We start from the raw sequence: 23,997 nt of genomic DNA, 5'->3' as shown, positions 1-23,997 counted from the left end.
TGTGTGTGTGTGTGTGTCTGTGTGTGTGTCTGGGGGGTGTCTGTGTATGTGTGTGTGTATGTGTCTGGGGGGTGTCTGTATGTATGTGTGTGTGTGTATGTGTCTGGGGGGTGTCTGTATGTATGTGTGTGTATGTGTCTGTGTGTGTGTGTCTGGGGGGTGTCTGTATGTATGTGTGTCTGGGGGGTGTCTGTGTGTGTGTGTGTATGTGTCTGGGGAGTGTCTGTGTATGTGTGTGTATGTGTCTGGGGAGTGTCTGTGTATGTGTGTGTGTGTGTGTCTGGGGGGTGTCTGTGTATGTGTGTCTGTGTGTGTGTATGTGTCTGGGGGGTGTCTGTATGTATGTGTGTGTGTGTGTATGTGTCTGTGTGTGTGTGTGTGCGTGTCTGGGGGTGTCTGTGTATGTGTGTCTGTGTGTGTGTATGTGTCTGGGGGGTGTCTGTGTGTATGTGTGTGTGTGTGTCTGGGGGGTGTCTGTATGTATGTGTGTGTGTGTATGTGTCTGGGGGGTGTCTGTATGGATGTGTGTGTGTGTATGTGTGTGTATGTGTCTGGGGGGTGTGTGTGTGTGTATGTGTCTGTGTGTGTGTATGTGTCTGTGTGTGTATGTATGTGTCTGGGGGGTGTCTGTATGTATGTGTGTGTGTGTGTGTGGAGGGATGTAATGCCAAGGCTTTAAATAGCTTCAACTCCACTTCCTGAGCCCTGCCCCATTTGCTCGGGAATGAAATCTCAGTGGTTCCATCAAGGTCCCGGACATACGGCCGTCACGCACAATCCACCAGATAAAAGTGCAGGAATAATTCCTGACCAAACAAAACTCGGAAGTGCTAAAGTAGGAAACACACAGGAAGCAGCCGTGAGGCTGAGCGTTACCCCAGGCTGTTGTTTCTGGCCTAGGGACTGTTGTATTTTAAGGAATTTGAGTATTTCCTTTGGCAGCTTCTCTTGTGTTTGGGTAAAGGAGCCAGTTTGATGCCCAGTGGTGGCATTTAGTTTAACTGATCACACAAGTAATTTAGCTGAAAATTACTTTTGGCTAATGGGTCCAAAGATTGGCCCTCATTCAGGAGCAGCTCGACGTATCCTTGTATCAGAAGAAAAAACCAGATCCTGAGGACATTAGCACTCAAAATAAAGCTGGTTATTACTACAAGGAAATGATCAGTCAGTGCTGGGCCAGGCTGAACCCAGTGGAGGGTTCAGTGACTGCTCTTATGTCAGACGTTATCTCCAATATTCTCAGTTGCTGTCCAGATTCTGATCAACTAACTTAGCAGAGAGTGGAAACTAGATAATTAGTCACTCTGCCACCCTGTGCCAGAACATGTTCTGTTTTTCCAACCTGATATCTTTGCCCTCTTCACCCATTATTGTCTAAACAACCTACCATGCTTTAACATCCAAGATGTGTTATAATTTGATGTTTCAATGTGGGAAGTGGATGAATGTTGTAAGATGGGCTGAATGGCCTTCCTCCAGAATGATGCTGTTATCTTCTCTACAGTACTCATCATCAGTGGAGTCCTGAATTATAGGCTTGGCCCCTTCCCCATTCCCCCGCACTCCCACTCCCCAATTAACACGTCTTCATACATTGACACTTGGGGATATCCTCATTTCTGGTCACCTTCACATTTCTTTCTGTGTACGGCCCAGATTCTGGATGAAGTGGAGAAAAGAAGGGAGATTTCACCGGCCCTCGTCTGTCCTTTCATGCGCAGTGTCATGGAGGCTCCGTTCCCCGCACCAGGCCGAGTGATCACAGTGAAGAGCTTCCTCCCAGGGTCTGGAAATGAGGTAACAATCGGAACATTTACTCGGATACAGTCAGACATGTATTAAAGACTCAGCATGGGGAGAGGTAGGCAGGGGCTCCAGGACCAGGTGTGTTGGGGGGGGGGGGAGGGGGGTAAGTGAGGTGGGGCTGGGACGTGGCAGCGTGGTGGAGGAAAGAGAGTGGTGGGCCTGGGCCAGGGATGGGGTGGTGTGGTGGGAGAGTGGGCCAGGGCCCTAGTTGTGGTGGTGGGGGGAGAAAGAGGTGGGTCGGGGCCATGGCGGGAAAGTCTAATGAAAAATGTTTGCTCAGACACCATCTCCAGACCAAACTAAATAAATGCACAAGATCTGAAACATAAATCTGTCAACTTTGTACTGGAACCATCTTCAATGAGTGGTTCAATTACAATCCTTGGCAGAAAATCGCTGTTTTTACTTCATATCCCAGTCCCCTGATGGCTGTTAATTTCTCCCTCACTTGGAGCCCTTTCTGTGTCTTTTATTTTATAATTTTCTTTCTCTGAATAGCAGTTTCAGCAGTTGCACCTCAGCTCATTCATGCTGCTCAGTGTGAGTTATCTGGGAACCCCAAGGTGTATGGAGCAGCTCCCACTTTTCCCGTCTTGTGTTGACACTGAGCACTGTCGGGCACAGGTACAGAGTGAAGCTCTCTCTCCTCTGTCCCAATTATATGCCCCAATCCCAACCTAAGAGGAGCACTCCAAGTCGGCATAAGGAGTGAGGAAGTGTTGGGTATTCTAAAAGGCATCAAGGTGGACAAGTCCCCAGGTCCGGATGGGATCTATCCCAGGTTATTGAGGGAAGCGAGAGAGGAAATAGCTGGGGCCTTAACAGATATCTTTGCAACATCCTTAAACACTGGTGAGGTCCCGGAGGACTGGAGAATTGCTAATGTTGTCCCCTTGTTTAAGAAGGGTAGCAGGGATAATCCAGGTAATTATAGACCGGTGAGCCTGACGTCAGTGGTAGGGAAGCTGCTGGAGAAGATACTGAGGGATAGGATCTATTCCCATTTGGAAGAAAATGGGCTTATCAGTGATAGGCAACATGGTTTTGTGCAGGGAAGGTCATGTCTTACCAACTTAATAGAATTCTTTGAGGAAGTGACAAAGTTGATTGATAAGGGAAGGGCTGTAGATGTCATATACATGGACTTCAGTAAGGCGTTTGATAAGGTTCCCCATGGTAGGCTGATGGAGAAAGTGAAGGCGCATGGGGTCCAAGGTGTACTAGCTAGATGGATAAAGAACTGGCTGGGCAACAGGAGACAGAGAGTAGCAGTGGAAGGGAGTTTCTCAAAATGGAGACGTGTAACCAGTGGTGTTCCACAGGGATCCGTGCTGGGACCACTGTTGTTTGTGATATACATAAATGATTTGGAGGAAAGTATAGGTGGTCTGATTAGCAAGTTTGCAGACGACACTAAGATTTGTGGAGTAGCAGATAGTGAAGGGGACTGTCAGAGAATACAGCAGAATATAGATAGATTGGAGAGTTGGACAGAGAAATGGCGGATGGAGTTCAATCAGGGCAAATGCGAGGTGATGCATTTTGGAAGATCCAATTCAAGAGTGAACTATACAGTAAATGGAAAAGTCCTGGGGAAAATTGATGTACAGAGAGATTTGGGTGATCAGGTCCATTGTTCCCTGAAGGTGGCAACGCAGGTCAATAGGGTGGTCAAGAAGGCATACGGCATGCTTTCCTTCATCGGACGGGGTATTGAGTACAAGAGTTGGCAGGTCATGTTACAGTTGTATAGGACTTTGGTTTGGCCACATTTGGAATACTGTGTGCAGTTCTGGTTGCCACATTACCAAAAGGATGTGGATGCTTTGGAGAGGGTGCAGAGGAGGTTCACCAGGATGTTGCCTGGTATGGAGGGCGCTAGCTATGAAGAGAGGTTGAGTAGATTAGGATTATTTTCATTAGAAAGACGGAGGTTGAGGGGGTACATGATTGAGGTGTACAAAATCATGAGAGGTATAGACAGGGTGGATAGCAAGAAGCTTTTTCCCAGAGTGGGGGATTCAATTACTAGGGGACACGAGTTCAAAGTGAAAGGGGAAAAGTTTAGGGGGGATATGCGTGGAAAGTTCTTTACGCAGAGGGTGATGGGTGCTTGGAACGCGTTGCCAGCGGAGGTGGTAGGCGCGGGCACGATAGCGTCTTTTAAGATCTATCTAGACAGATACATGAATGGGCAGGAAGTAAAGAGATACAGATCCTTAGAAAATAGGCGACAGGTTTAGATAGAGGATCTGGATTGGCGTAGGCTTGGAGGGCCGAAGGGCCTGTTCCTGTGCTGTAATTTTCTTTGTTCTTTGTTCTCCCTACTGTACCCATTTGGCAATATTCCACTTACCTCACCAACCATCCTCTGTCAGATCGCCAAATTATTACAGGCAGATCTGCTTGTTATATCCTGAGTTGAAACTGCCTCAAATCTTTTTTCCTTGGGTTTGCCCTTTACTCCCCAATCCCAGAGGAAAAGGGACCCACTGCACCAACTGGTACGATGCCTATTTTAACCAGTTGTTTAACTTCATTCCTTTGTTATTGCAGCAAGGCCTCAGTGACTAACATTAACTGAGCATGTCCCAGCATCGTAGAAAGGAGGCCATTCAACTGCTCAAATTGCCATTCAATTCGATCATGGTTGATCTGTATCTCAGCTCTATTTACCCATCTTTTCTCTATATCCATTAACATTTGTGTTGGTAAATGTTAATATTGGGAAGACTGAAGCCATTCTTTTTGGTCCCCGCTCCAAACTTCGTTCCTTAGCTCCCGACTCCATCCCTCTCCTTGGCAACAGTCTAAGGTTATCCAGTCTGTTTGCAACCTTGGTGTCACATTTGACCCCGAGTTGAGCTTCTGACCTCATATTCGTGCCATCACTAAGACAGCCTATTTCCACCTCCGCAATATTGCCTGACTCTGTCCCTGTTTCTGTTCAGCTGTTGCTGGAACCCTCATTCATGACTTTGTTACCTCTAGGCTTGACTATTCCAACACACGCCCGGCTGCTCTCCCACATTCTACTCTCCATGAACTTGAGGTCATCCACAACTCTGATGCCAGTGCCTCAACTCACACCAAGTCCTGTTTCCCTATTAACCCTGTGCTCGCTGAACTACGTTGGCTCCCGGTCAAACAATGTCTTGATTTTAAAATTCTCATCCTTGTTTTCAAATCCCTCCATGGCCCCACCACTCCCTACCTCTGTAATCTCCTCCATCCCCACAACCCTCCAAGATATCTGCACTCCTCCAACTCTGGCCTCTTGAGCAACCCCAATTTTAATTGCTCCACCATTGGTGGCTACACCTTCAGTTGCTTAGGCCGTAAGCTCTGGGATTCCTTCCCTAAACCTCTCTGCCTCTCTAGCTCACATTCCTCCTTTTAAGACACTCCTTAAAACCTACCTCTTTGATTAAGCTTTTGGTCACCTGACTTAATATCATCTTATGTGATTCGGTGTTATGTTTTGTTTCATAATGCTCCTGTGAAGTGCCTTGGACAATTTATTATGTGAAAGGCCCTATATAAATATAAGCTATTGGTAGAGTTGCTAATGCTCTTCTTTGAAGATGACATGGCAAATTGATAAGGCTGTTTTAAACAAAAAACATATGGGATACTGGGCTTTCGAAATAGAGGCTCAGGAACAAAGAAGTTATGCTAACCTTTTACACATCATTGGTTAGACCTCAGCTGGAATATTCTGACCAATTCTGGGCACCACACTTTAGGAAGGATGTCAAGGTCTTGGAGAGATTGCAGAGGTGATTTACCAGAATGGGAAATGGCTAAGAAGTGTTTTAGTAGAGGCGTTCAAAATTATAATGAGTTTTAACCGAGTAGAGAAGGTGAAACTTTTTCCATGAACAGGAGGGGTCAGTAACCAGAGGATACAAAACTAAGATAATTGGAAAAACAGCCAGGGGAGGGGAGATGAGAATTTTTCTTATGCAGCGACTTATGATCTGGAACACACTGCCTGAATGAAAGCATGGCGGGAAGCAGATTCCATAATAACAAGGGAAATGGGGTCAATACTTGAAAAAGAAAAATTTGAAGGCCTATAGGGAACGAGCAGGGGAGTGGAATTAATTGGATAGCTCTTTCAAACAACCAGCACAGGCACGATGGGCCAAGTGACCTCCTGCAATGTATCATTCGATCTCACGTAGTTGAAACAGTGAAAGGCAAAATACTGCAGATGCTGGAAATCCAAAATATAAACAGAAAATGCTGGAAATACTCAGCAGGTCTGGCAGCATCTGTGGAGAGAGAGACAGAGTTAACGTTTCAGGTCAGTGACCTTTCATCAGAAGTGGAAAATGTTAGAAATGTATTGGGTTTTAAGCAAGGCAAGGAAAATGGGTGGGGGGAGTGGAGTGAACAAAAGAGAAAGTTTGTGATAGGATGGAGGGCAGGGCTGATTTAACTGATAAAAAGGATGATGATGCGAGGCAAAAGGGTGTGGTGATGGGACAATAAAGAAACAAAAGATGGGTCTGGAGGAGGTGTAAATGACAACAGCAGAATGATTGCCAACAGGTTCCATCTGAAAAAAATGGGAACAGTGTTTATGATCTGAAATTGTTGAACTCAATGTTGAGTCCAGAAGGCTGTAAAATGCCTAATCAAAAGATGAGGTTGTTCCTCGAGCTTGTGATGAGCTTCATTGGACAGTGTAGGAGGCCGAGGACAGAGAGGTCAGAGTGGGAGTGGAATTAGATTATAATGGGAGGCAGCCAGAAGCTCATTTATAGTAAAATAGTGAAATCAAGGTCAGGAAAAGCTAAAACTCTGCTTTATAGGAAGACAATTATAACTAAGATTTCAGGACCTGTGCACCAGCTCCATCTTGAAGGAGTGGAGGAGACTACAGGGGCACACTGCTGTGCCCTACCACCTCACTGCACTCACAGCCAGTGTCCCCAAGAGGGGCAGGTGTGAGACACCCTCAATGTGACAGCAGCTTGAGAGCAACTTAATGAAGTATATGTAATCACAGGCCATTACAGAGACTTTTAAAACTAAAATCATTTTTCAATACTTCTCCGAAGGGATCATGTTTTGTTATATTAATATTTCTGAAACTCGACCGATTTCCTACTCTAAATGACAGCTTCTAATTTTAATCTGCAGCAGGAAAACATCTATATGCGGAGACCATCTAGAATCAGTGCTCACTGTCTAATTGCACTTTCAGGAAGATTATTAACGGGCTGTCTGTCTCCCAGAGAGCTGCTCCTGCTGATCTGTGATCAACGTGCCTCTTCTGGCTGTCATCGCCATGGAAACAGATATAATGAGCACACACAGTTTACCGGAGAGAGAGATGAATTTGAGGAATTCTCTCTGATTATTTTGTTCCCGATAAAACTGCCCAAGCCCATCGAGGAAGTTATTTTCACATCTGTAGAGACTTTATGGAGGAAATGAGCAGCATCCCACACACACGAACCTCAGCCTAAAGTGTTTGGTCTGATGGCTCCATGCACATACACTCCTGTCCTGAACTAAGCTGAAGACAGACATTCCTGCAGTAAGCCCCATCTAATGACATACAACATCTATTCAGAACAATATGGTACCACTCTTAATTATGATTGCTGGTTATCAGTGTCATCAATAGTACTGATAGTACTATTACTGTTATTGCTACTGGTTACTGTTGCTGGTTACCAATCAGTTACCACCACTAGTTACTACAGCCAGTTACTCCAGTGCAGTACTGAGGGAGTGCTGCACTGTCGAATGCGCCATCTTTCAGATGAGACTTTAAACGGGGACTCCATTTGTCCTCTCGGGTGCACCTAAAAGGTCCCATGGCACTATTTCAAAGAACAGAGGCATTCTCCTCGGTGGCCTGGTCAATGTTTATCCCTCAATTAACATCACTGACAAGATTATCTGGTCATTATCACATTGCTGTTTGTGGGAGTTTGCTGTGTGCAAATTGGTTGCTGTGTTTCCTATATTACAACAGTGACTGCACTTCAAAAAGTACTTCATTGGCTGTAAAGAACTTTGGTAAAGAACCCTGAGGTTTTGAATGGCACTATACAAATGCATTGCTTTCTTTCTTTCGAGTGTAGGATGAGGTGTTGTGCTCAGTCTGAGTAGTGCTGTGCTCAGGTTGTAGCTCGGGCACATCTAGTGACCGAGATGCGAGTGAACATCCGAGTCCTAGGAGCTGTGCACACAAAAATACTGCTGCCCAGTATCTGAAAACTGAGCTATAAGGAACGGTGAACAGCTTGGACTCTTCAGCCAGACAGACAAGAGGGAGGTATGAAGGTCCAAATTTGAATAGAAAAAAATAATCTCGAGTTTCTAATTCAAGTCAAATCACAACTGTGGGACCAGAACGTCTGGGTACAACTGGGAAAAGGCAAATACAGGATTAATATCAAAAAGCACTTCTTCACATAGACCTGGAATCTAATTCCCTGGGGTAGGTAGTAGGGGCAAAGAGTCTGAACTCATCCAACCAGTAGTTTTTTAAAATTCATTCATGGGATGTGGGCGTCACTGGCTATGCCAGCATTTATTGCCCATCCCTAATTGCCCTTGAGAAGGTGGTGGTGAGCTGCCTTCTTGAACCGCTGCAGTCCATGTGGGGTAGGTACAACCACAGTGCTGTTAGGAAGGGAGTTCCAGGATTTTGACCCAGTGACAGTGAAGGAACGGCAATAAAGTTCCAAGTCAGGATGGTGTGTGACTTGGAGGGGAACTTGCAGGTGGTGGTGTTTCCATGCATCTGCTGCCCTTGTCCTTCTAGGTGGTAGAGGTCATGGATTTGGAAGGTGCTGTCAAAGGAGCCTTGGTGCATTGCTGCAGTGCGTCTTGTATATGGTACAGACCGCTGCCACTGTGCGTCGGCGGCGAAGGGAGAGTGAATGCTTAAGGTGGTGGATGGGGTGCTAATCAAGCGGGCTGCTTTGTCCTGGATGGTGTCAAGCTTCTTGAGTGTTGTTGGAGGCGAGTGGAGGGTATTCCATCACACTCCTGACTTGTACCTTGTAGATAGTGGACAGGCTTTGGGGGAGTTGGGAGGTGAGTTACTCACCGCAGAATTCCCAGTCTCTGACCTGCTCTTGTAGCCACGGTATTTATGTTGCTGGTCCAGTTTAATTAAGATGCTGAAAGGGAGGGGCCATTAGATATCTATGTAAGCGTTATTGTTGCGACTACTGCCAGTTACCATTACTAATGAGTGCTACTGCTTGTCATTGTGAGTTACTGCTGTCAGTTACGCTGTAATGCACTGATGCCAGGTTGCTCTCCCTCAGGTGATTGAACTCTGTAGGCCCACAGATTCGAGACTGGAACACGTCGACTTTGAATGTCTCTTTGGCTGCCTGAACGTCCGGCATGTGATCCAGGTGTTTGCCTCTCTCCTCCTGGAACGGAGAGTGATTTTCATTGCAGACAAGCTCAGGTAAGGAGATGAAATCAGGGCTGTACACGTCGTGCGATAATAGTGACACCGTAAACTAGGGGCTCTAAATATAAGATAGTCACTAATAAATCCAGTTGGAAACTCAGGAGAAACGTCTTTACCCAGAGAGTGGTGAGAATGTGGAACTTGCTACCATAGGGAAGAGTGAGGCAAATAGTGTTGATGTATTTACGAGGAAGCCAGATAAACATGAGGGAGAAAGGAATAGAAGAATGTAGTGATAAGATTGGATAGAGTAGAGTGGGAGGAGACTGGTATGGAGTATAAATACCAGCGTAGTCCAGTGAGGCCCAATGGTCTGTTTGTGTGTGGTAAATTCAGAGTAATCCTGTCTGTTAGTGCTGTGTAGACATGGTATATAGTAATGTACTGGCATCATTCAGAGCCAATGCCGCGTCAGGCCATGGAATAATAACCTTATGCCACTGCCTTGCTGTAATTCCTTTCTCTACCTCCTTGTTGAATTTAAATCTTGTCCACGATTTTTATTTCTCTCCTATGACTGAAGCACCTGTGATCCTCATAATCGGTCTTAACCGGGATGTGAGCCCCAACTGGGCTAACCTCGCTAACCATCTTTACATCTGAGCTTTGAACAACGCAAGTTTAAATTTGCCTGCAGAGTTTCTAGTTTGCTAATGTTGCCTCTAAACTTTTTCCAGTGATTTAATTAACAAAGTTCTGCATTAATACTGGTGCTATTAAATTCATCCTCTGACATCCAGTGAACAGAGTGCCACAACATACCCACATGTCTGGGAATGTATCTACAACATATTAACAATCCTCTGATGAGCATGTGCATCTGTAACCACACCATATTTCTCTGTCACTCTGAATCCTAGTCACATTGATTGTAATTATCCCCCAATGATGGGTGGATTTATTCTGTCTTCCTCTTGTTTTCCAGCACCCTCTCTAAATGTGGTCATGCAGCTGTGGCCATGCTGTACCCATTCACCTGGCAGCACACCTACATCCCCGTGCTTCCGGCTGTCATGATCGATATCGCTTGTTCTCCCACTCCCTTCCTTATTGGAATACTTTCAAACTCGGTGCCTCTATTGAATGATCTGCCTATTGAGGAGGTGAGACCTTTGCGAACCACCGTGAGGTGCTTGTTAAGACTTGGATATGTAAAGTGCCTATCTCCAAGAATAAAATTTGAGTCTAAATTTTACTAAGAGTTCAATAATTAGGTGTTAAAATAATTGTCATGTAGGAGTTGCAGAGAGTGGCTCAGGGAGCAGGATTGTAGGCAGTCTTTACCCAGAGAGTACCCGAGGACAGGGTGTGTGTGATCAGTCTGTGTGTGTACTCGAGACAGGGTGTGTGCGGTCAGCTGTGTGTGTACCCGAGGACAGTCTGTGCGTGTACCCGAGGACAGGGTGTGTGTGGTCAGTCTGTGTGTGTACCCGAGGACAGGGTGTGTGTGGTCAGTCTGTGTGTGTACCCGAGGACAGGGTGTGTGTGGTCAGTCTGTGTGTGTACCCGAGGACATGGTGTGTGTGGTCAGTCTGTGTATACCCGAGGACAGGGTGTGTGTGGTCAGTCTGTGTGTGTACCCGAGGGCAGGGTGTGTGTGTGGTCAGTCTGAGTGTGAACCCGAGACAGGGTGTGTGTGGTCAGTGGGTGTGTGCGGTCAGTCTGTGTGTGTACCCGAGGACAGGGTGTGTGCGGTCAGTCTGTGTGTGTGTACCCGAGGACAGGGTGTGTGCGGTCAGTCTGTGTGTGTACCCGAGGACAGGGTGTGTGCGGTCAGTCTGTGTGTGTGTACCCGAGGACAGGGTGTGTGCGTACCCGAGGACAGGGTGTGTGCGGTCAGTCTGTCTGTGTACCCGAGGACAGGGTGTGTGTGGTCAGTCTGAGTGTGTACTCGAGACAGGGTGTGTGTGGTCAGCTGTGTGTGTACCCGAGGACAGTCTGTGCATGTACCCGAGGACAGTCTGTGCATGTACCCGAGGACAGGGTGTGTGCGGTCAGTCTGTGTGTGTACCCGAGGACAGGGTGTGTGCGGTCAGTCTGTGTGTGTACCCGAGGGCAGGGTGTGTGCGGTCAGTCTGTGTGTGTACCCGAGGACAGGGTGTGTGCGGTCAGTCTGTGTGTGTACCCGAGGACAGGGTATGTGCGGTCAGTCTGTGTGTGTACCCGAGGACAGGGTGTGTGCGGTCAGTCTGTGTGTGTACCCGAGGACAGGGTGTGTGCGGTCAGTCTGTGTGTGTACCCGAGGACAGGGTATGTGCGGTCAGTCTGTGTGTGTACCCGAGGACAGGGTGTGTGCGGTCAGTCTGTGTGTGTACCCGAGGACAGGGTGTGTGCGGTCAGTCTGTGTGTGTACCCGAGGACAGGTTGTGTGCGGTCAGTCTGTGTGTGTACCCGAGGACAGGGTGTGTGCGGTCAGTCTGTGTGTGTACCCGAGGACAGGGTGTGTGCGGTCAGTCTGTGTGTGTACCCGAGGACAGGGTGTGTGCGGTCAGTCTGTGTGTGTGTACCCGAGGACAGGGTGCGTGCGGTCAGTCTGTGTGTGTACCCGAGGACAGGGTGTGTGCGGTCAGTCTGTGTGTGTACCCGAGGACAGTGTGTGTGTGGTCAGTCTGTGTGTGTCTCTCTGAGGGCCAGGATTGTGCGGTCAGTCTGTGAAATGTGTCGCCGAGGGCAGAATGTGCGCAGTCAGTCTGAGTGTGTCGCCACGGGCAAGGATTTGTTTTTAATCATTCATGGGATGTGGGCGTCGCTGGCTAGATCAACATTTATTGCCCATCCCTAATTGCCCTTGAGAAGGTGGTGATGAGCTGCCTTCTTGAACCGCTGCAGTCCATGGGTTCTGTTAGGAAGGGAGTTCCAGCAACAGTGAAGGAACAGTGATTTAGTTCCAAGTCAGGATGGTGTGTGTCTTGGAGGGGAACTTGCAGGTTGTGGTGTTCGCGTGTATTTGCCGCCCTGTCCTTCCAGGTGGTAGATGTTGCAGGTTTGGAAGGTGCTGTCGAAGGAGCCTTGGTGAGTTGCTGCAGTGCATCTTGTAGATGGTACACACTGCTGCCACTGTGCGCCAGTGGTGGAGGAAGTGAATGTTGAAGGTGGTAGATGGGGTGCCAATCAAGCGGGCTGCTTTATCTGAATGGTGTTGAGCTTCTTGTGTTGATGGAACCGCACCCATCCAGGCAAGTGGAGAATATTCCATCACACTCCTGACTTGTGCCTTGTAGATGGTGGACAGGCTTTGGGGAGTCAGGAGGTGAGTTACTTGCCACAGAATTCCCAGTCTCTGACCTGCTCTTGTAGCCACGGTATTTATATGGCTACTCCAGTTCAGTTTCTGATCAATGGTAACCCTTAAAATGTTGATAGTGGGGGATTCAGCGATGGCGATGCCATTGAATGTCAAGGGGAGATGGTTAGATTCGCTCTTGAAGATGGCCTGACACTTGTGTGGCTGAATGTAACTTATTGCCCATCCCTAGTTGCCCTCAAGATGGTGGTGAGCCGCCTTGAACCGCTGCAGTCCATGTAGTGTAGATGTACTCACAGTGCTGTTAGGAAGGAAGTTCCAGGATTTTGACCTGGGTATATAGTTCCAAGTTAGGATGTTGTGAGGCTTGGTTGGGAAATTACAGGTGTTGGTGTTCCCATACGGCTACTGCCTTGTCCTTCTGGGTGGTAGAGGTCGTGGGTTGGGAAGATGCTGTCAAAGGGGGCTTGGCGGTGCGTGCGGAGAGTCTGAGAGTTAATTTCTAAGGGCCATCGATGGATAGTCTCCTTTTCCTGATCAGGTCTGATGAAAAGTTCCTCTGACGAATGTTGCGTACAGCATCTAGGGTACTGAGGCTGCACCGAACACAGTCGCTGTGTGCTACAGGGACTGCAATATCCAGTCGTGTGCTTGGTTTGGATTTGATTTGATTCCGGAACTGGTTTTCCTCAGCCCCTCCCTTCCCAATCAGTTGCCTCGATGCTGAGATCTTAGTAAATCCCTTGTTACCATCCTTGTTTGTAAGAGAGAGTTCCAGTCAGTAACCTCGGTGTCAGCCATGGCTCCATGTCCGAGTGCGAAGGCTGTGAGTTCAGGTCCCACTCCAGAGACTTGAGAACAAAATCTTGGCTGTCGCTCCAGTGCAGTACTGAGGGCATTCTGCACTGTCAGAGGTGCTGTCTTTTGGCTGAGATGTTCATCTGAGGCCCTGGCAGCCCCCTCAGGTGAACATAAAAGATCCCATGGCACTTTTTTGAAAAAGAGGTGGGGACTTTTTCTCAGTGTCTTGGTCAATATTTGTCCCTTAACCAATATCACAGATTATGTGGTCTCTGTCACATTGCTGTTTGTGGGAGCTTGCTGTGCACAAATTAGCTGTTGTGTTTCCTACATTACAACAATGACTACACTTCAAAAGTACTTTATTGGCGGTAAAGTCCTTTGAGACATCCTGAGTTGGTGAAAGGCGCTATATAAATGCAAGTTCTTTCGCTTTACCATCGAATGCAGCTGAGTCTGAAAGATGGTCTTCTGTAACAATGGTTTAGCAGTTTAATGTACTAAGGAGCGTTGTGCTAAGCAATACAGACCCAGGAGGTCCCAGCATTGAGTTTGCTGTGTGTCAGTATAAAGTGGGATAGTCCTGGAAGAGTGTAACTCACTGTCTGTCTAATGTGTGTCTATTTTCCAGGTGCTGGTGGTTGATCTATGCGCAGACAAGTTCTTACGGCAGGTGAGTACAGTATTGCTTCCGTGTATGAAAACTGGCTGTATCTGGAGGTCTCCCTGGTAATGGTCATGCAGGGAAGCTTCCCAGCTTTATTGATATTAATGCAGTTCACTGCCGCTGGGTCAAAATCCTGGAACTCCCTCCCTAAGAGCACTGTGGTTGCACCTACACCACATGGACTGCAGTGGTTCAAGAAGGCAACTCATCACCATCTTGCGGGCAACTAGGGATGGGCAGTAAATGTTGGCAGTACCAGCGATACCCACATCCTCAAAATAAGTACATTTTCAGGAGCCTCATCTGCCTTTATTTAGAGTTGTTTTTCTTTGGGATTTAGGACTACACTGTATTAAGGTTACAGTGAGAGTTGTGATGGTGCTGTTGGTTGTTGCCTTGTTGGAAGTGATGTGTTGTGCAGTGCTGATCTGCCGATCTGCTGTTTCCCTCCCCACCTCAGCACAGAGGAAACAACCACTGTTGTAAGTGCATTCCCAGTCGAACAGACTCCAGGCAGTGGGTGGGCACCAGACCCACAACACTGAAGTTGTTTCACTGGCTCAGACTAAGAGTGGGGGAAGGGTATGCCAATCCCTCACTTGCAATTGTACAGCCTCTGCTAGGAGTTGGAGGGGAATCTGCCTTGATATGGTAACACAGGGTAAGTTAACCTTCCTGGCACTGATGACAAAGAAACAACGGAGGATGTTGTAAATAAATGTTTTCATTTTTACTTAAATCTGCAGCTGATGGCTGCATCATTTTAATTCAGTACTTTGTGTCACACTTGGAGCACTGTGTACAATTCTAGCTTCCAGACTCCAGCAAGGAAACCCGAGCACAGGTAGCAGTGCAGCACAGAAGGAGCAGGCTGATACTTGGGTTAAGAAATCTCAGCCACTCTGGAGAAGGGAAGGCTCAGGGGTAGAGATAAATTCACCCCTGAGACGATGTTCAGAATTTCAGGCTTGGAGTTAAGTTTAGGTGAGGCAATGCTCAGATAGTTTGGGGTCGGACAGAGGGCGGAGCTTGTGTGGAATGGGCCAGCCAGGGAAGCGGATGGGGTGGGAACAGTGAATGGGAATCGGTCAGATATTTGAGGCAGTTGGCAATTGACAGGACTTTCAGCTGAATGGCAGAATCTGTTCCAGCCGAGACTTCCCCAGGTTACTTCGTGACTCTCTTATGTGACATTATCTGACTATTTAAAGGGAAACCATTGACCTCACTGGGACACAGATTATCCTGTCACGGTAAAATACCTGTGTAGCAATATATTTCAAAGCAGTTTATGCTGTTGCTTTATGTATGTTTACCAAAACACGTCAGTGAAAACAGTGACTGTTTGGTGTGGCTATATTGTACACTTTGTAAGTTAGTCATAACATTCCTGAAATATTTTCACATTACTTCATCCACATGTGAAGACCACAGGCCTCACTGCAGAAATATGGAGTATGTGGCCCCCTCTGGTGTCACAGACTAGTCACTGCGACTCACCATCTGCAAGACTCGGTCCGATCGTTTTCACGGTGCATGGTTTTCATAGGAGCATCTCCTGATTTTTGCCCCTGTAGATCGACGATGAGGATTCCATTCTTCCACACAAACTACAGGCTGCACTGGAGCAGATCCTAGAGCAAAGAAATGAAATGCTTGCTGTGCAGGAAGAAATGGATGGTGGAGATGGTGAGTAGGAGGAAGCTGTAACTTGCACTCAGTGACTGTTTTACTCAGTGCTTCATATCAGGCAATGACAGTGTCAATCCTCAGCACGGGTCAGTGCCTGAAGGAGAGGAGGGGGAAACGGATGTGCAATTGGCAACAGAGTCTCTAGAAACCCATTTTCATCACTTTGTCCTTTCTCCCCCTTTTATTGATGATATGATTCCAACTTTGACAGTGCTGTGCTGTGACTGGCTAAGAGCCTCCCTCCCTATCAGCATGGGCTTGAGAGTGACTAGGACCACCTGTGTTGTAAAAACTCAGTGGTGTGACACATTCATGCTCCAGACACTAGTATCAGATGGTGTAAGATCGTCAGAGGTTTTAGGAACTAGCAAAAGCCTTTGAGCCAATCAATCCTGTCCCTTTGTTTTTAATCCATCAACCCCTCCGTCACAATATATCCCTTAACCCCACTTATCTGCCTTCACACCACGTCCTTCAATTTTGGCTCCATAAAAGGATTAATTCTCTCGAGTGCAGTAATATTATCCACATCAACTTATTTCACAGCTGCTATTTGATACTGACTGTACAGTTATAATAATATAGTTAGATTTATATAGAGTTATTTAGCAAGCTTAAGTCAATAATCTGTTGAATAGAATTGACTTCATAGAAGTGAGTCTTCAGTACATTGTGTTTTGAGGTGTACAGAGAGGGTCACCATGCTCTGCACAATAAACTGCCCAGCAGTGAAAGCCACACCACGTCCCAGCAATATCTGGGGATTTTCACTTCTATAATTGCAGAGTTGTTGAAGGTTCTGTGTGGAACATACTGTGAAAGTGATGCAAAGACTGTTCAATAAATTTGTGAAGAAGAGCAGGAACCTAAAGACTGGGGAAAGGCAACAAATCAAACCAATTTTGCAGCAATTACAGAGGAGTCAACTTACTGGTTATACTCAAGTTTTTTGCTAGGATACTGCAGAGGAGACCGAGATATGTAAGAGTGGTATTGCATGAAGGACAAATTGGTTTCAGATCAGGATGAAGTGCAGTGAATCAACTGTGTGTGATGAGACAGATTTCAGAGAAATTTATAAAACACAACTTTTAAACAGACTCTATGTGGCATGCCTTGAGGATGTATGGTGTTCCTGAGAAACTTGTTATAGCTTGTCTTGTTATATTATGACAATCGTATTTTATAATCTGTCTGACAAGCCCCTGAGTGCAGTTAGAGTGGAGGGAAACTGGTGGAATGGTTTCTATCCAGAGTTACCAGGATGCACGCTGTCACCTGATCAATTGAGTCTGGTATTGGATGCGGTAATGAATCGTGTACTAAAAGATAGTGGAGGAATCTTCTATGTAGCAAGATGTTAAACATTCTCCAATTTGCTGATGACACTGACCTTGTAACAACATCTAAAACAGATTTTCAGAGAAAATTTGACAGTTTGACACGAAGATAAAGGTTGTGTCATTTAGGAAACATAAAGAAGATGCACATTACAGTCAGAGGGGGTGCAGTTGAAAAGTTTGTGTATCTTGGGTTTGTGTCAGAGTGGGAGTTCTGAAAAAGGTACTAAATCAAGGATTGGACTTGGTTCTGCTGCAGTTGGGAGATTAAGCTGGATATGGAAGGCTAAAGATATTTTGGTAGAAATGAAGGTAAGGGTTCATGAAGCAATGGTTATCCCCTTATTATACAGATCTGAGTGTTAGAACATGAGAAAAGTTGATGAGCAAAAGATACAAAGAGTAGAATTGAGTTGGTTGAGAGGAATACTGGGATGAAAAGAACGATGAACATGGCTTTGACAAGAAACAGCATTTCTGCAGAAGACCGTAGAAAGAAGACTGCGATGGTTTTTAAACACACATTTCAAGAATGGAAACCACTAGAAGACGTGTCATCGCCCTGTGCACAGAGAAACAGTGAGCGAGAAGCTGAGGAACACCAGGAAATTTGGGGATTTTTTCATCATTCTGCCATTGGCTGTTTGTGTGGTTGTGAAATTTCCTCGCTAAAAATCTCTTTGCCTCTCTCCTTTAAGACACTTGTAAAACCGATGTCTTTGACCAAACATTTGGTCACCTGTACCAGTAAGTCCTTGCGTAGTTTGGTGTCAAATTTTGTCATACAACACTCATGTATAATGCTTTGGGAAATGTTTGCCATGTTAAAGGTGTTAACTAAATGCTAGTTGTAGCAGTGGCAGTGGTAAAGTACCTGTGTCTGGATGTCCATAAAGCACAGGACCAGACTTGGCTGAGATTTTCCTGTCTTCCCAGCAGTGTTAGGACTGTAGTCAATTCCATTCCTATGGGGTGTTTTCTCTCACTTGCCTGAAGATACAGCCTGTTGCTGGGCGAAGGTTCCAAAGGCACTACCCGCCCACCTTGCCAACTAAAGCTTAAGGTTTGGCCCCAGGTGCTAAGTGTTCACACATCATTTTATCCTGTAGTTTCCATAGTGCTCAATGCACAGTGATCAGGAACCCTGGTGCATGTTCCCTCCACCCAGCTAAGTGGCACTGAGGCCAATTTTAGCACCACTTTCTATTGCCCCCAAGTTGAAATTTGCTAACTCAGCACTGACCAGGGGATTGGATGTGGGGCCATCTGACCTGCATGAGTCACCACAATGTGCATTTACCCAATGAACCACTGTGGGTGCTCATCAGCCAGCTCCAGTTTCTGGTTGGTTCAGGTCAGACTTTCCTGTATTGTGGGCTATACAAACATTAAAAAATTGGCAAGCAGGAAAAGACCAGCTAGTTCATCAAGCCTGCCCCCACACTCACGAGCAGCATGATCAGATACTCCATGCCCCACTGCACCCCCTCCCTCCCAGCAACCATGTCATCGCTCGAGAGAGGCAAAATACCCAGGGCCAATCAGAGAGCAAAGATTCTGGAAAATTCCTCTTCAGCCTTCTCGAGCAATTGAAACCAGTCCAAGACATGGCATGGCCACATGTTATCTGTAAGCACTTACTTTCTAGGATGCTCTTCCTGTCTCTTTTCCCAGGCCCGAGCTCTCTCAGCACTCTCGTGTCGGAAGCATGTGTCAGGTTCTTTGTGGAGATTGCAGGTCACTACTCCCTCCACATGTTGGTCAACGAGAAGGGCGAGCGATCCTTTCAGAGAGACGCCTTTCGCAAATCCCACACCTCCAAGAATGTTCGGCAGTTCCTGGAGCTTTTCATGGAGACACAGATGTTCGCTGGCTTTGTGCAGGACAGGGAGCTAAGGAAAAGTGGAGTCAAAGGTTAGTACTGCTACTGCCAATCACGCTGAGGACCAGGAAGTGACCCTGTGATTGGCAGCTGTCAATAGTCTGCCCATTCTCTCTGCCATATGGTGATACCATACTGACAGCATGGGGTGGGCGGTGGGGGGGGGGGGGGGGGGGGGGGGGAAAAGAGTAGAGTGTCACATGATACAACTTTTACAGGCTGTATACATTCAGCCACTGAACTGCTGAGCAAAGCATATTGGGAAGGTAGGGGTTGAATCCAGGATTGCTGGTCTCTGACCATGCCAGTAGGTTGCTCCAGAGGGCAGTACATTCTTGTTTGTGTAATCATGCTCCCCTTCTGCCTCCTTAGTAGTTGACTAAATGGCAGCTGCTGGGACTGCAGAACAGGGGAGTTCGTCAACATCAAGACTGTCTATTCATGTCAGAAATGTCAATACCTGAAGTCACTCTGGCCCAGAGTTGTTGAACGGGTTTGGGAGTTAGACTGTGACACATAAAGGATGGGGGGGGTGGAATATCTGGTTATCTTACTCCAGAGTGCAGTCAGACCAAGTAAAGAGACATAGGCACAGGAAGAAGAGTGATAGTCAACAGGGTAACAGGAGAACCTAAAGGAGACAGGGATGGAAGGACTACAGATACTGGTCCTGTCCAACTGGAACGATATGCTCACTACCTGTAAGGATAAGGAGTAAAGCTGCGGGAAGGACTGTCTGAATGCTGCCCGTGGCACTGTGGACCAGGAGACAGCCCAAGGAGAAGAGATGCAGAGTAGAAAGGTTGTAGTTATTGTGGGATTCAATAATTAGGGGGATGGATAGCATCTTCAGCAGTTGCACTTTTGTTCCTATGATTGTTAGAAGTGAGGTTGGGGTTTGAGGGAAGAATGGATGGACCTGTAATAATAGGCTGTCAGCCTGATCTCATGCAATTTACAACTACCTCCTCCCCCATCCCATTATGTGTGGGTTAGTGATCCCAGCACATTTATCCAGCAATGATGTCTGGGTGTTGTCGATGCAGGTCTCTTTGAGGTGCGAGCTGGGGAATACCTGGAGACCATCCCTGAAACTGGACCAAGCAGTGTCAACAAGTTCCTTAAAGGCCTGGGTGAGTATTGAACAGAGTCCTCACGGTTCCCAATCTGTACCCCATCTGAGGATAGGGCCCCTCCACCCCTGTCCTGAGAGGAACCTTTCCATCCCCCACCTCCATCCAGCCCCATTCATAATGTATCTAGTCTGAGGTGAGCCTCCTCATCTCCTCACCCCTGCCCCACCCCCACTCGCAACTAGACACTGTCCTGAGAAGGAACCCCTGATTCACTCACTGTACCTGGTGTAAGGGACTTGGGGCAGAAAAGGATAAGGTCGTTGAGTTATGGACTGACTGTGTCTCATTTTCCCCCTTCTTCCTTCGCCAGGTGCGATTTATAATTGGGGGATATTTCGTGCTATGGACCCCATGTCCAATAGCTCAGAGTCAGAATTCCTTTTAATGTTGTTTTTAAAACATAAAGATGATATTCTTATGGAAATGGTGCAACTCACTGTGGTTTCTAAAGGAATGCTGCAGGTTGGAAGTTCTATCTTTATTTATTGGTCCTTCCAATCTGCCACGAAAAGTGGACGTGCACTGATCCTAGATCACATTAACTGTGGACGCTGCCACTGGCTCTGACTCCAGTGATACACAGCCTTCAAGATGTTCACTCGGTGACCAACTAGTGCATCCTTCACAAACATTTCTATTTCTAATTTTATCTGAACAATTGCATGAACAATTCCGCCCCCGTCCCCACAGCCCCAAGATGAGAGTGAGCGGGTCACCTGCTTGGGTACTCTGCCACTCCCCCTCCTCATTGGACTGTGCAGACCAGTATCAATTGGTGCCCTTCTAACCACCAACTTCATTTCCTACTCCCCGGCCTGGCTTCGACTGACGGTGTGAAAATATTGTTTATATAGAATTGATTGCATCACTGCCTTTTGCAGTGGTGTGATTGCTCCAGAATAGCTGTCCTGTGTGTTTGCATAATTAAAAGTAACTCAATGGCCTAGAAAGTCAAAGCATCCCATATGGCAGGATTCTGAGCCAGAACTGTATCACCCGCCATATTGGTATCGGCTTCAAAATGAGACATCCAGGGTTCCTGTCCAAAACAGGCATTGGGATTGAGCCCAGTGTGTCAAAAGCCTTGAAGCATTTGGATCTGGTAAAACACTTAGATAAACACAGCTATTATTTGATGTAGAAGTGCACAGTTCTGTCACTAATCAGAAGAGAGCAGAGTGTACAGTTTATAACAGGGATTACGTCTATCGACACCCCTACACTCAGTAACTCTAGCTTTTCTCATTAACAGGGAATAAAATGAAATTTCTTTCCAAGAAGTGAAACTAGGTCCAGTGATATGAACATTCCATCACCATGGATTCCATAACCAAGCATCTTCTAACTGTGCCATGTGAGTGACTCCCAATTCCATTCATCCTCCAGCACCTGCTTTTGCTAGTCACTCGGGTAGCTGGAGTGACCCTGGCTCACGTGATTTGCACAGAGCTGACAATCTGCCCACACGCACATTTCGCTGCACTGGCATTGCAGGCACAGTGGCATCCCAGCAACACCTACTGGATTTCCTGCTCTGGACTGACAGTGAAGAGTGGCAGCTCTCCATATAAGGGCATGTCCATTTTCTGGTCCTCTCGCTGCGGTGAAACAAAGCAAATCAGAAGATCAATCACAAGACAGATGTGAATAAATGAGGCCATTGGAACAGTCTTGGCTCATTGACCAAAAAGACCTGCCCTCGCAGCATCCAACTTTCTCTTAAATGGTTCCATGTTATTCCTGAAGTTCACTCCATGTATCCATATGTGCCTTCCACTGATTTGAACCTGTGCTTAGGTCGTGGTCCTGTTTGAAATAATTGGTAAGATGTACCAGGATGATAGATATGTTGAGACTAAGTGGTGTCGAGACTATTTACATGGGAGTGATGGGATGATACAACGTAGCCCTCGCCCACCATCTGCACAACCAATCAAATCATTCCTTTTCTCGGTGAGATGGCCAAACTAGGGTTGAATTTGATGGTAGTGTTCTGTGTGAATTTCTGTCTGCGGGAGTTGGTCTGATACTCTCAGCACACACCAGAGAGGGGGTGATTCCGGATCTCAGCCACTAGAACTGCGTCTGAACCTGGCTACGAGAGCTGAAAGGGCAGTTCTCAAACACTGCTCCCGATAGTCCCTTAACAGCTCGAAAAATGTAATCAAATTTTAACAACGTCACCAATCTGTGAAATAGGTATTTTTGAAAAGTGCAGTGTATCTGTGGACTGCTGCAGGGAGTATTACTCACTGGCTTACTCAGAGTCTATGACCGAGACCTCACTGGGAGATTCCCATCACTTTACTCTGAATGGAAATTTCTTGTTTTTCCTATAAATGGAAAAAGTTAATCCTCCTCTTAAAGGCTTTAGTTACAGGCTATAATACTCTTCGTCAGTGAACTGCCTGGCATTGTATCTCACTATTTTACCATGAAAACTGCATGCAGTTTTCCCCAGTCCTGAAGTTGTTGATTGATGATGGTGTTGCTCCTGGATGCCTCTTAATTCACACACTGGTCCTCCTCTTGTCATTCCAGTTTCTGCCAGGATGCTCAACTGTTGGTAACCCAGCCCAATGTCACCTGACCAGCAGATATGACCAGTCACGAACCCTTTCTCCCTCATCCCTACGTCTCTCTCTCCTCTCTCCCTCGCTCACCCCCACTTCTGCCTCTCTCTCCCACGTCTGTCTCTCTCTCCCTCGCTCACCCCCACGTCTCTCTCTCCCTCGCTCACCCCCACTTCTCTCTCTCTCTCCCTCGCTCACCCCCACTTCTCTCTCTCTCTCCCTCGCTCACCCCCACTTCTCTCTCTCTCTCCCTCGCTCACCCCCACTTCTCTCTCTCTCTCCCTCGCTCACCCCCACTTCTCTCTCTCTCTCCCTCGCTCACCCCCACTTCTCTCTCTCTCTCCCTCGCTCACCCCCACTTCTCTCTCTCTCTCCCTCGCTCACCCCCACTCTCTCTCTCTCCCTCGCTCACCCCCACTCTCTCTCTCTCCCTCGCTCACCCCCACTCTCTCTCTCTCCCTCGCTCACCCCCACGTCTCTCTCTCTCTCCCTCACTCCCCCCCACGTGTCTCTCTCTCTCCCTCGCTCACCCCCACTCTCTCTCTCTCCCTCGCTCACCCCCACTCTCTCTCTCTCTCTCGCTCACCCCCACTCTCTCTCTCTCCCTCGCTCACCCCCACTCTCTATCTCTCCCTCGCTCACCCCCACGTCTCTCTCGCTCTCTCCCTCGCTCACCCCCACGTCTCTCTCTCTCTCTCTCCCTCGCTCACCCCCACGTCTCTCTCTCTCTCCCTCACTCCCCCCCACGTGTCTCTCTCTTCCTCGCTCACCCCCACTCTCTCTCTCTCCCTCGCTCACCCCCACGTCTCTCTCTCTCTCCCTCACTCCCCCCCACGTGTCTCTCTCTCTCCCTCGCTCACCCCCACTCTCTCTCTCTCCCTCGCTCACCCCCACTCTCTCTCTCTCTCTCGCTCACCCCCACTCTCTCTCTCTCCCTCGCTCACCCCCACTCTCTATCTCTCCCTCGCTCACCCCCACGTCTCTCTCTCTCTCTCTCCCTCGCTCACCCCCACGTCTCTCTCGCTCTCTCCCTCGCTCACCCCCACGTCTCTCTCTCTCTCTCTCCCTCGCTCACCCCCACGTCTCTCTCTCTCTCCCTCACTCCCCCCCACGTGTCTCTCTCTTCCTCGCTCACCCCCACTCTCTCTCCCTCGCTCACCCCCACTCTCTCTCTCTCCCTCGCTCACCCCCACGTCTCTCTCGCTCTCTCCCTTGCTCACCCCCACGTCTCTCTCTCTCTCTCTCCCTCGCTCACCCCCACGTCTCTCTCTCTCTCTCTTCCTCGTTCACCCCCACTCTCTCTCCCTTGCTCACCCCCACTCTCTCTCTCTCCCTCGCTCACCCCCACGTCTCTCTCTCTCCCTCGCTCACCCCCACGTCTCTCTCGCTCTCTCCCT

General features: G+C 47.6%; 1 protein-coding gene across 5 annotated transcripts in view; it reads left to right on the top strand.

The window, feature by feature from the left end:
* The window catches only part of LOC137383797 (DENN domain-containing protein 2C-like), a 162,634-nt gene extending 141,266 nt beyond the window's left edge, over positions 1-21,368 (top strand). For 3 of the 5 annotated variants that reach the window (XM_068057009.1, XM_068057007.1, XM_068057008.1), the window contains 8 exons: positions 1,660-1,800; positions 9,111-9,259; positions 10,191-10,368; positions 13,942-13,983; positions 15,555-15,666; positions 18,684-18,923; positions 19,938-20,024; positions 21,280-21,368. In XM_068057009.1, coding sequence (XP_067913110.1) covers positions 1,660-1,800; positions 9,111-9,259; positions 10,191-10,368; positions 13,942-13,983; positions 15,555-15,666; positions 18,684-18,923; positions 19,938-20,024; positions 21,280-21,311 — 981 coding nt within the window. In that variant the 3' untranslated portion in view covers positions 21,312-21,368. Of the gene's footprint in view, positions 1-1,659; positions 1,801-6,960; positions 7,355-9,110; positions 9,260-10,190; positions 10,369-13,941; positions 13,984-15,554; positions 15,667-18,683; positions 18,924-19,937; positions 20,025-21,279 lie in introns of those variants that run through there. The other 2 variants (XR_010977465.1, XM_068057010.1) reach the window with 2 other exon arrangements.
* The last annotated feature ends 2,629 nt before the right edge of the window (positions 21,369-23,997 follow it).

Source organism: Heterodontus francisci, chromosome 25, assembly GCF_036365525.1.
Source record: "Heterodontus francisci isolate sHetFra1 chromosome 25, sHetFra1.hap1, whole genome shotgun sequence".
NCBI lineage: Eukaryota > Metazoa > Chordata > Chondrichthyes > Heterodontiformes > Heterodontidae > Heterodontus > Heterodontus francisci.
The sequence above is the reverse complement of the archived record's forward strand: the minus strand, read 5'-3'. Positions and strand labels throughout refer to the sequence as shown.